Source organism: Epinephelus moara, chromosome 4, assembly GCF_006386435.1.
Source record: "Epinephelus moara isolate mb chromosome 4, YSFRI_EMoa_1.0, whole genome shotgun sequence".
In the NCBI taxonomy this organism is placed as follows: Eukaryota; Metazoa; Chordata; class Actinopteri; order Perciformes; family Serranidae; genus Epinephelus; species Epinephelus moara.
In genome coordinates, this window is record NC_065509.1 from 14,388,949 (window position 1) to 14,401,732 (window position 12,784).

The 12,784-nt window shown below is 43.4% G+C and overlaps 1 protein-coding gene across 1 annotated transcript in view; it reads right to left on the reverse strand.

Moving 5' to 3' along the window:
* efnb1 (ephrin-B1) overlaps window positions 1–12,784 on the reverse strand; it is a 66,058-nt gene that overhangs the window by 12,850 nt on the left and 40,424 nt on the right. Inside the window, exon 3 of the mRNA XM_050041863.1 lies at window positions 2,692–2,784. Within this exon, the coding sequence (XP_049897820.1) occupies window positions 2,692–2,784 (93 nt within the window). The remainder of the gene's footprint in view (window positions 1–2,691; window positions 2,785–12,784) is intronic.

Sequence of the window (12,784 nt, forward strand, 5' to 3'; positions counted from 1 at the left end):
CGTGTAATTGTAAAGCGTGATATCGATATATATCATGCCATTTTCTGGAAATTCAGCTGAGAAACTGATTATAGAGTAACCAGATGTTCTTTTGTGGCAGACTTATGTCTAAATAAATACCTAACTAATCAGGGTACTTCATCACGTTGAAGTAAAAATCCTGTAAATCCAATACTGCAGTCCAGAAAGCAGTCCTCCCCACTGATTTGTAACGTTGCCTGTGATGGCCTAACACAACCTGACCTATTAAAGCAATAGTTACCTCAGTATAAAGCAATATCTTTGACAGTTGACCCAAAATTAAAGATGAACTAAATAACTGCTGGATTGAAAGCGATTCTTGAAACTGGAATGTTATCCTTTTTGGTGGCTACCCTGAATTCTTATCTGAGAGCTACATTTTAGACAATGTTTTTCTGACAAGAATTTTAAACTTACAATTTAGCATTTATTAACAACCGTTAAAAGAATTTCTCTGGGTCTTGGGTCAAAATTTGGACTAGACCTGAGAGGATATAAAATTACCTGAAAAAGAGTTTGATGACAACAACCCTTTTTAGATCAGAAACAAATTGTCAGTCTTGGGAAAGCCTCGACTGAAGTGGCTCATCAGAATCTAAACGAGTTGTAAAGTGGAGGAATACACTGGTAAAAGAAGTATAATAATTCCCATTTTAAAGTTTACTTTTTATATTAGCCCTCACATGAAAACACATGAATTTCCCGGCTAATATAAAGATACCATAGGTTTAAATTGCGGCCATCAGCTTTTATCATGTTTAACTTTGTTTTTTAATCAGTTGGTAGACGAGCCTCGGTCACTGTAGCAGTGGAAGAGAAGCCAAAAGGCAAAAATCAGAGCTGTAGTCCCCGTTAAAGGTTTTTTGGGGGAGTTTTTCCTTATCTGCTGTGAGGGGACAGAGGGATGTTGTATGCGGAACTTATAGTAAGGGCATTTTTAAGTATGTATTAATGTATTTGTGAGCAACTATAACACTTCCTGTGAAGCATCTCTATGAGGTGTTTAGACAGCTATTAAATGATCGACACTTTGCAGTTTCATCTGTATAAAATATGCTCTTACAGGCTACATGACATGGTTTCTTGTCTACATCTTAAAGAAAGATGTGGCCAAGAGTTCTGTCAAACTCCCTCATCAAGTTTTCTAACGTCTGGGGGCCATTTATCGAACATCTCAAAAGGGTGAGGAGTCTAGTTGACTAACCACACTGGACTCTTTCCTTGCACTGGACTGTACACTGTGCTTTGATCTGCCAGGAAACTATGTCACCACTGGACCTTCCCTGAGCACCCACGGTCTTTACCCCATGGATGTTATCTCTCTGACTCAACCTTCCTGTTGACACAGTATAAACTGGCGTATAATTGTGCAGTTTTTCCTCTAGCTGGCAGTGTGTTATCGTTCATCTTGTGATTTCCTATCATCATAATCATTATTACAACTATCATTTTTTTTGTCTGTTTTCGTCATCTTCTTTTTTTATTCCTGTATTTCTTATGTCCGTGTTAAAAACTCAGAAACTGAATGTATTTTAAAAAAAAATATATATATATATATGTTCTTATGTTTTAGATGAATGTGAAATATTTGATATTTGTTTATTATATTCATTGTTTATATAGTTTTCTTCAATGAATTCATATTTAAATACAATATACAATATTCATTGTATTCATTTACGTCATAAATTCTTCTTCTTGACTCTAACAACAGAGCAACGAGGCCAACGAGACGTAGGGATGTATTTATGTGTGTAATCATATATAATTAAATATAATTGCAGCTTTGTTGTCCCGTATTCTTAATCATTCATTAGTTGTTCAGAAACTATTTATGGAACGCATTAATAAGCACTTTAAACGTCCTTATGCCTCCTTACAACTTCATTCCAGTGTGTTCAACTATTACAGTAAGTGTTTTATGCTGCTTGTCAATACAAAAGAGTTAAGTGTTACCATTTATTTTGTCTTTTGGATAAAGAAGCAAAAGATAGAGCTATTTTTTTTCTGATTTTATCGAGTTATAACCAATAAAATGAAACATAACAATCTAACAGTGTGCATTTACTACAGTTTCTACTACTGTATTTTTTAAATGGTTGCTAATGGTAGCCTTGGGTGATATGACTGGAATTTTTACCACAATATTAATAAGAATATTTTTCTATTTCAACACACTGTATATCAAATGATAATTATGCTAAATTGCATATAAAATAATAAAACTGATGTTAAATAAAATAAATTGTGTTCCACTGTTATGCCTTTCATCTAACAAAACTCTTCAAACGTAGAAATCTATTTTTAATAACATTTTGCTCGGGATCATTAATCTGGAAACCAGAATTTTGTAAAATGAAAAATGAATATGATCACATCACAAAGATACAACACCACTAAAAGTCATACTGAAGTATCACCAAGTCCTGCGTAATGCTGCTAAAGAAGTCATATCAAATATATATTACACAAAGAAACACCACTTGTGGCCAATTCATCTCATAACGCAACTTTACAGTTCTAGAGAGCGGGTCCTGTCGGAGGCCGGTGGCAGACAAAGTCACGCTGGGCACACATAGCGATAAATGAAAATGTCACACCAAAGTGAAACATGGCTTTAAGGCAGCAGCACTGCATTGTGTTCTACATGTGAGGTGAGCGCACATTTACCTTGCCCGACTTTCATGATGACTTTCATGGCTCGGCTCTTGCACACGCCTCCCTCCCGGTTCTCCAGGCCCTCGACTGTACCGTTGGAGGTTGCTGGAGGAGGAGGAGGAGGAGGAGGGGAAAGAAGGAGATGAGGAGAGGGGGGTGAAGGACAAGGAGAGGGAGGAAGTGATGGAGGGTAAAGAGAAGAAAAGCAGGAGAAAGAGGAGAGAAGATGACACACTGGTTAATGAGCACGTCCATAACGCACAGAACTAATCAATATTTACGACAAGCACTGATTAGCTGTTCCAGTGATTAGCCGTTCTCACCCTCAATCAACCGCCAGCTCCTCTCAACGGTATCTCTCATTAACACAATAAAGTGAAGTCAAATGAATGGAACAACATTAGAGTCTACTGAGGGAGGGTGGGCGCTGAGGTGGAGAGGAGGAACATGGTCAGACCTGTGTGTGTGTGTAAGTATGTGTGTGTTTTCTGTCTGTGCATACTTTAGCAGTGAGACATGCCAGCGAGAGTTCCAGCTGCTTGCCAAGTCCTCGAGCAGCTTACTCCCCCTGAGCCACATGTGTCATTACTTGCTAGTAGTGCTGAGAGCTAAATGCCTCCCTTAATGTTTGTGCGTGCATGTGTGTGTGTCCATTTATATATTAGGGCATGTGTGTGTGTGTGTGTCGGTCTCCCTCCATTTGTTTTAAAGTGTGCGTTCTGCTCGGACTTGAGCGAGGAGCTCAGGGTCGAGGGTTGTTTATTCAATGTCACATTCACTTCAGACACTGTGACACAATTGGCTGTCTATTTTAGGGCGCATGATAATGACCTAGGGAGACAGAGTGTGACTCTGACCTTAACACTGAGCGGCTACAGCACAAGGCAGTTGTGTGTGTGTGTGTGTGTGTGTGTGTGTGTGTAGGTGTATGTGTGTGTGTGGCCGTGCGCCTGTGTGGGCGCATGCGATGGCAGCTCTAATTTTGGAATTCCCCAAATGATCTCCATCTCCGCTTAGTCTGCTGTTTCAACTTACTCCCTTCCTCTGAAATGCTTTTGTTTCTCTTCCCCGCATTAGCCACCTTGGTCTCTCTTTCCCTCTCTCCCTCTCCCTCTCTGTTTTTTCGCTCACTTCATTTAGTTTTTTTATCTGCGCTATCTGACTCTACCCCTCCTCTTCCCTCCCTCTTAACTCAATGACCATCTCCCTGGGTGATTGCTTCAGATGGCACCCTCATTATGATGAGATAGTCTTGGAGAGGGTGCTTATCTAATGATGACACAAAGAGCGGCAGACTCAGCTACAGACGGGAGTTGGTCCAAACAATGCAAACATCGAAATACTTACCCTCCCTGGCATGATGCATCAATGTTTATGCATGCATTTCCCTGCTATAAACTGATGTTGTATCAAGCAGTGCTGGAGTCTGGCTCTGGCGCTATGGAAAAGCTCATCTGTTTGATTCATGCCTTGTCATTCCTAAGTATTATTAATGTTGACATTTTGTTGCCCTCTGGGATTTCAGCTTTGTGCTCCGCCGAAATTGAAGAAAACTAAATAATGAATTGCACTAATATTATGTTACATTATCAGATCATACTCTGGCCCTAAATTACAAAGAGAACCACAACATTTTGTTAGTGTGGCCGGAGTACGTGATAATTTGCGAGAATGATTGTGATAACATTGTGACAGGAGCTCTTTGGCAAATTCCCCCAGCTGCAGACTCAACATACACGACTGAGCGAACCGGACGGTGAAATATATACGAGGGGGGTTAAGCTGAGTCGAGTGCAGCGCAGGAACAAAAAGATTTTAAATTTACGTGGGACATTAATGTGAATGAACACTCAAGGCTAAGTGAGTCTTATGATTTATGTAAAGTCTATGCAGGGAGCATGTCTCTTCTAAAGGGAACATTCAAAGACAGTGAGGTGAACAGGCCTGTTTCCAGTCTTAAAGGCGCACCGTCTCGCGGCCCAGACGCTGCCGCGATTTGCTAACCTCATCCTGCCATTTTCCACCCAATTTCTCCTCTTCTTTCAATTTTTAAATTTCCAGGGCAAGGTTATACAAAAATGAGCTCTTTGAAGATCGGGCTCAAAGGCGCTTGAATAATCTGACTAAGAGTGAGCGTCATGCTATGAATTTTATATCCACTCAGGGAGAGCAAATCTTCTCAGTGTTAACTTACTTCTGTCATCTAAATTAACTATTCCTTCAGGCTGGCTGAACAGGCTCCTGTGTTACTGATGTGGCGTGATGATAAGTCAGCCCTTCGGGGCTTCTGTTTAGGCAAACAACTGAAAAGACAGCCGGACTTATAAAGAGATGATCACTTTATATGTTGTTTGTATTCAGGCCATTTAAAATGTCACATAATTCAAGGCTTTTACTGTACCGATGGAAATTCATAATCCGATTAACCGTGTCCTGTTTTAACCACATTTCCTCATGTGAATCCATCTTTTGAGTACTATTCAAGATGGAAATCCACTCCAGAAACAACTGTTGAGTCCATTAAAAAATGAGCGGTGAATCTTTAAAAAAAAAAAAAGTGGAGACGTTTAAGTACCACACACTCCTGTGTTTGTCATTCTGACCCTTATGTGAAAGAACTGTATCTACATCTATCATGCCAGTGTACTCAAAAAACTGCCTGCCACGTTTCTCAAACTCCTTAACCCCTCTCCACAACAAGGACACACTGACAGATTTTTTTTTTAATCTGAAAGCCTCTCACTCACTCTATCTCCTCTTTCTCTCACTCAATTTCTCCTGTCTCACTCTGTCTCTCTCTCTCTCTCGTTTCATCCCCGTACGCTGACGCTAATCCAAATCTGGATTTCCAGATATTAAAAGGCCGACGGTCATGTCGTGTTTTGGAAAGAGGAAACTGGGGAATTGGGTCTTCCTGTGTGTCTCGGTGGAGATAAAAACACAAGGGGATAAAGCAACGACAGGGCGCAGAACAAAGAGACTCCCATTCTGCTGCTAATGATTTAGTGGAACAAACCGGTTCAGCGCTGGGAGTCCAGAATACCGAAAGAACTGGTCATTGCATGAAGGAATGTTGCTTTTTTTAATAAAGCGGTCAGGCTCCAAAGCTGGTTTTTTGTATGATTTAAGGCCCTCTTTGTGGGTGTGGATCATTGGCCGCAGAGTGACTAGTGGGAGAACAAAAGATCTACAGCTGCTGAAGTCATAAGAGAAACCAGGTGCCAAATGTTGATGTTGGGAAATATCTACAGTACAAATGTATCAGCCAAGAGAAAGCCTTACAGGGGAAAGAGCTGGCCTGCAACAAAGGCTCCCGTTCCAACACTACACATACACCACTACCGCTAGCACATTAACATGCATGTGTGAATGCATACGCTGTGCATATACACAAATGCACACTGATTTCACAAGGACATTCGGGGTAGAGCGGAAGGACTGCTCCCTGAGGTGCTCCCGAGGAGAGGAGTGGGAGATGTGTGAGAGACGCGGCGCTGACTGGCCGAGACGACACAAGCTAAGGCTAAAGTGCGATGCGGTGGTCTATATTTATTCTCAGGTCTGCTAAATGAGGTCACTCAGGTGGTCCTGCTGAATACATTCCCCCATCTCCATCATGAATCATCTGCTGCTTATTATTCCTGTCCAGCCCAGGGGGGCTTGCTTTCATACACCGCAATGGGCTGTGTGTGTACGTGTGTGTGCATGTGCTCCTGTGTCTATGTGTGCACGCGCTTGCTCTCGTGCGCAACATCTGCCCAAAGCACCGAATGAGGGGATAGATACAGCCCATGTGACAGACAGAGAGCAGGTTGTTTAATGAGAAAGTGGATGAGAGGTGACATTCATTGGCTACCTTTCACACACCGCCCCCCCATTCTCCACCGCATTCAGACTTCCACTTAGACGAGCCGAGCAGGGACCGGGTAGTCACAGTAACCACCAGTAATAATGTCTACATTTTCCAAAAAAAAAAAAAAAAGCTAAATACATAAACAGGCGACCACGATCTGATCACTCACACTTAGCATCAAGGAAAAACACCAGCACACAGAGCTGTTTCATCCATTTGTGGCAAAGCAGGGAGCTAAACACAGCCGTGTCAGGCATGAGTGCCTGTATCAAACAGAGTGTCACAACAGAAATGGCTATTTCTCATACCTGCGATATTCCTATCTCGGTTTTTGTTTACATTAGCACACCAGAGCCGAAGTGGGGAGAAGGAAAGGAGAGCCTATTTGCACAAAATATTTCACTCCTGAATGAGCACAGAGAGGGTTAGATTAGGTTTATGGGCCTGATTCCAGAGATAACCCTCCCCAGCAGATCTGGCATGCATGCAAGCACACACGTGCACACACGTGCATACACACACACACACACACACACACACACACACACACACATACACCCACACAAACACATACAGAGTGAGGTTGGCAGACTGGAATAATACTGGGGGATCTAGATGTTTGCACTTTGAACCTTTTCTAATCCTGAGTATTAGGCCATGGCTAAAGCCTGATTATGGCAGAATGAAATGGATCTAAATAGATGTCCAAACCCATCAGCCCTCCATTTCTTTGTCCTAGAAATAGAAATGGAAATCAGTAATCAACCTCCAACCTCTCACTCGCCGTCTCTCCCACGTAGCCTCCTGCGCAGGTTTGGCATCGGCAAAGAAAATTCATTCAGACTTTTCACATCATCTCAGATGAATTAGGCGCGCTCGGCTCAGCCAATGGTTTCTTCTCGTGTTTCTTTTCAATAATAAAACCTGGCAGACAATATAAAATAGTCATATCTTTGACGTTAGTGCTGCACATTTTTCATGCTATTTTGCAAATCCAATATTGAATTTAGGTTAGAATAAATGTGGTTTTGAGTAATGTGCGTGGACACAGCTGATTTTCTCATCTACATGTTCGACAACACTGCTTTTTTTCCCCCGGTTTAGGTTTTGCAAAGCATCGCCATGTAGCAGCTCTAATATCGCCGCGTGCTGCCTGTTCCCAGGAGCTGCTCTGCTGCACGAACGGGAGGCAGGTAGCAGCATTACTGTCAAGGTTTAAGGTGGTTAGCGGCCCAGTGCACACAACTGTTGCTCAGCTCACTGCTTCAGCATACAGCCAGAGGGGGAGCTCCTCTCCTGCGTCCTGATTAGACTGCTCGCTCACTCATACACACGCGCACACACACACACACACACACACACACACACACAAGCGAAAAGCAAAGCATGCACGGCTGCACACACAAATACAACCACACTTGAAATGGTTGCAAAAAATATACAGACATGTAAGCACTTGGCCCCAAAGACAGGAACACACACTGAAGCACACACTGTCATGTGCATGCACACACACAATTACATACATACACACACATTGGCTGCCTGTGTAGCCAGAAGATCAGGCAGGACTTAAGAGCTCCTCCGGCACCAAAATTACAGGGTACCTCTAAATCCTTCCAGCAGAGAGCACTATGGGATAGCGTGGGGTGGGGGGGTGGGGGGGTGGGTGGGGTGGGAGGGGGGGNTGGAAAGAAGAAGAAGTGGGAGGTGATCTGAAGCAGAGGAAGCATGTGTGTGTGTGTGTGTGTGTGTGTGTGTGTGTGTGTGTGTGTGTGTGTATCTGCCAGCCTGCTTCTCTCTTACTCACATTCACCATTTCTCTTACACTCTCTCCTGAGTCTAGTTGTGTGTGTTTTGGCCTCTGTGCAACTGTGTGCATCTGAGTATGTATGTGTGTGTACATTTTTGTGTATTCCAGTGTGTGTGCATGCTGGGACAGATGTGAATTTGTATTTCTGCATGTATGTGCACAGATATTTGGGAATACATGAATTTTCCTCAGTGATTTTTTTTTATTGTGTGTGTGGTCCCTGGACATCAGTCCCAGATTACAGAGCCAAAGGTCGGGCATTATGGACTTCCATGGCCAGCACCACTGGGCTAGTGCTTCAAGACTACTTATGACAGCTTTTAACCTCTACAGAGGACCTGTCAGCAGCTCCAAAAGTGTCTGTGTGTGCATGTATCTGAGGGTGTGTGTCTGTACAAGACTCACAGCCTGCAGACACAGAGAGCTTCTGCATCATTTAGCTGCGGGTGTCTGTGTGTCACCTCTCCAGTGAATCCAGCGGGGCAGAGCTTTTACACCGCTGCACTTTCCACTCTCCATTTCCCAACTCAGCATGCTGCAAAAAACCCCGCGCTCCTGTAACGCCGCACATAACTTCCATCATGTACGCACAAAGACAGAGGATGACATTGTCCTGTGCACGCGAGCACAAGGAAACACATAAGGTGGGGCGCGCACATGCGGAATTTTCACATACACACACCCACGCCTACGCACAAACAAGCAAAGGTACACACACGGTGCAGGCCGTCTGTCGGATCAGTAGGAGATAAAGGACGCAGAATAACAGGAGGACCTTGGGGAGCAGAGCAAGTCATCTGTCTCAAACACGAACAGACTGAGCACACTCCAACATGACAGATGTAGACAGACTCATCTTAGAGTACATCGCATCCTGAACCTCTCTCCTGCCCCTCTGCCTCCCCTCACACACACAAAATGAAGGAGGCCTGCTCAGAATGTGCACACGCGCTTCTAAGCCGAAAACCCACATAATCTGACAGGTGTGCACCGGGGGACTTCAGATCATAGAATTTTGAATGCGGTCGATTGGCACAATAAAACAGTGTAACCTAAGGGAGGGGGACCTACAGCGTATAATACTATAAGCTGTTGCATATAGTATTAAAGTTATGAGAAGCAGCGACAGCAGCCAGAGCATCCAATATTAATTTCATAACCACACTGACTATAAAATTCGAGCCTACCACAACTCTGCTGTTGCTAATATGGAACATTTTTAGATATTAGCTATTTCAACTTTACCAGCTATTTCAGCTGTAATGTATTCTGTTGTGTAGAGAAGTTGCCAGTAGCCCACACAACCCTCCCTAATGACAGAGTAGCTAATTGGCTGTAATGGCTCTTTTCACCGATATCATCGAGCTGCAGCCGCAGAAAACCTCAGCAGTTTTTACACAAATCATGTGCTGTGTAAAAACTGGGGGAAAAAACAGCCTGAAGAAGCGGCCTGCAGTAGCTCACTTTGCTTCAGAAGAATAGCAGTTGCATACATCCAAAAGCACAGGCTCGGCCATAAAAGAAAAAAAGCATTTCCGGCAGTTGGGACTGTTATTTTTCTTTGTTTGCTGTGGCCGTCGCTCCCCATCAATTAGATGATTATTTTTTAAAACTAGCACAGCCCTAGTGGGCACACACACATTAACACCCTTGAATACACAAAACTAACAGGTGAGCAAACACACCCTTAGAGCTACACACAAACACCCACCACACACACGCACACTTGCCTCTGAACTAGCGTCTCAGACAGTGCATCATTTTACTAATAGCAGCTGAAATGTTGCGTGTTCAGAGAAATAAGCAGAGAGGAAACTGGGTCAGGGAGAAAAAAACTGGCATTTCACCTTCCTATTGGTCAGAGCTAAAGGTTAGAAGAAAAGCAACACATAGCGAGGCACACATACACACGCGCTCTCTCACACACCAACGCTCAAAAGCTAAAGGTTAATATTGTTCATGAGGGAGTTGCTGAGTTACTGTTTATCTCGTGCTTAACCAATGTGTGTGTGTGTGTGTGTGTGTGTGTGTGTGTGTGTGTGTGTGTGTGTGTGTGTGTGTGCATAAGGCTTGTTTGTGCACTCGTGTGTGTGTACATTGAGTACACAGAGTTTATTCCCTGTTAAAGACAGAGGGAAGTTCCACATAAGTGTTTCATTAATCCCATCATGAGCCCAGTGTTTCCCTCACCACAGAAATTAGTGGGCCCCTTCTCCCATACTGCTGTTCTTAAAGGGACAGTTCACTCTAAAATCCAAAATATTTTTCCTATTGCGTGTAGTGTTTTTTATCTATTAGAATATTCTGGTGTGAGTTGCTGAGTGTTGGAGATAACAGCTGGCCGTAGAGACGTCTGCCTTCTCTCCAGTATAAGAGAACAACATGGTACTCAGCCTGTGGCGCTCAATGTGCCAAAATATAAATGCAAAAAAACTCAAGGTCAGTGTCTCTGTCCATGAATCATGACCCAGTTACACAGACTTGGTTGTGAGCAGTTTCACGTAGGAACTATTTTCTCTCTACCAAACTACACCCACCAACCGCGTCACTGCACAAAAGGAGCCATGCATCTACTGCTCGCTCACATAGCACCACTGAGTTAGCTAACATTGCAGTTCAGCCTGTCACAAGCACGAGCCTCTTGTCTATGAGTAGATGCATGCTTCCATTTGTGCAGTGGGTGTAGTTCGGCAGAAAGAAAATAGTTCCCACATAAAAATGCTCACAACAAAGTCTGTGGGTTATCTTGAGGAGCCAGGTGATGACTTCTGGAAAGAGGCACTGCTGTCGAGGTTTTCAAGTGTATTGTTGTGGCACTTTGAGCACCACAAGCCAAGTGCAATCCAGTTTCATTATTTTGAAGAGAAGGCAGACATCTCTACAGTCGATATCTCGGCTGCAGAACACTCGGCAACTCACACCGAAAGAATCTAGACTAATAAATAGCACTGCAGGTAAGAGGGAAAATATGTATTTTTGATTTTGGGGTGAACTTTAGCTTTAATTTAACCTAACAAACAGCCGTGCCACTACTAGTCTCTGATTGCTGATGATTTGCCATGTTTTTGGAGCCTCTGTTAAGCAGACTGATCACTTCCTGCTGCTATTTCAAATTAAAAGGCTGCACACCTCAACCATATCCTTTGGTCATGCCTGAGGTTAAAAACATTCTGGGAAGTTATACACAAAGAAATGGAGCATATTATTCAATTTTCACTCTCCATTAACCATAATTTATACTGGGGAGGGTGGGGGAGAAGAGAAATGGTGGACCAAACAGACAAGTATGTGTTGACAACATTAAGACTAACTGCCCTGAAATTAACTACTAAGAAGTGTCTGCCTAAAAAAATGCCCATAAATGTCAATACAGAGAGAAATAATGAGTACATTCAATGTTCGGGATGGAAAACATATAAAACAAGAGGTGGTGAAACTTCACAGTAAGCAGAAATATCTTTTTAAGGTTCGCATTAAAATGCTGTCCATTAAATGTCCGTTAAAATGCCCTTGTATTAATCTTACAGCTTATTATAGCTCCCAGCAGGTATTTTCTCAAAACATCCAGCAACATCCACATTAGTGGGTGGTATTGGTATTGTCAGGTTACACGTGTGTAATCAGCTGACAGATGCACACACAAGGTCTCTCCGTGAGCTTGTTCCTCAGCAGGAGGCTCATTGAAGTTTTCGTCTTGCTTCATTTGCACTGATAATCACACGAGGTGAACCATGGTTCACTCGCTAAATCCCAACAGATGATAAAACTGATCCTCTCTGGCTTTTCTCTGGCCTTTGTGGTCGTCTACAAAGGTAATATGGGACTCTGGACTCCAGAGAGGAGTCGCCCTCCTCGATCTAAAAGGTCCACGAGCCACAAATCAGCCTGCGCTGCCTGATAAAAGAAGCGCTGGGATGGATCGGAATGCGTCGGGTGATAGTAGTGGCATGTCAAAGGCCATGAAACTCCAAAAATCTAGACTGACTAAAGAGCTAATCTGTGAGCAAACCCCCCCCTGAGGAAAACCAGATCTGAAGCCCTGAAACAAGTTAACGAACACCGACGGCGGAGGACGAAATATCCTCAGAGAACTCGCCGCTCGTGCTGGTGCATGTTAATAAAATGTGCTCAGAGGGGCCGTGTGTTTCCGTGTGCACTTATGCAAATGTGTCGAGATGTCTGAGCGTGTACATGTGTGTGAGGCTCGTCTGTGTCTGTGTGTGTGTGTGTGTGTGCGGAGCTCCCACACTGTGTCCATTCATCCTGTGTGAAGAGAGAGGAGCTTCATTTCACTGACCTTTTCAATCTGGCCTCCAGAAGAGAGTTATGACAACTGAGCCAGCCTTGTGTTCCATGGCACAAAAACACTCATCAAAGATGGAACGCAAACAAACAAACAAACAAACAAACAATAACTCTTACCGCAGGCTCAGGCGCTT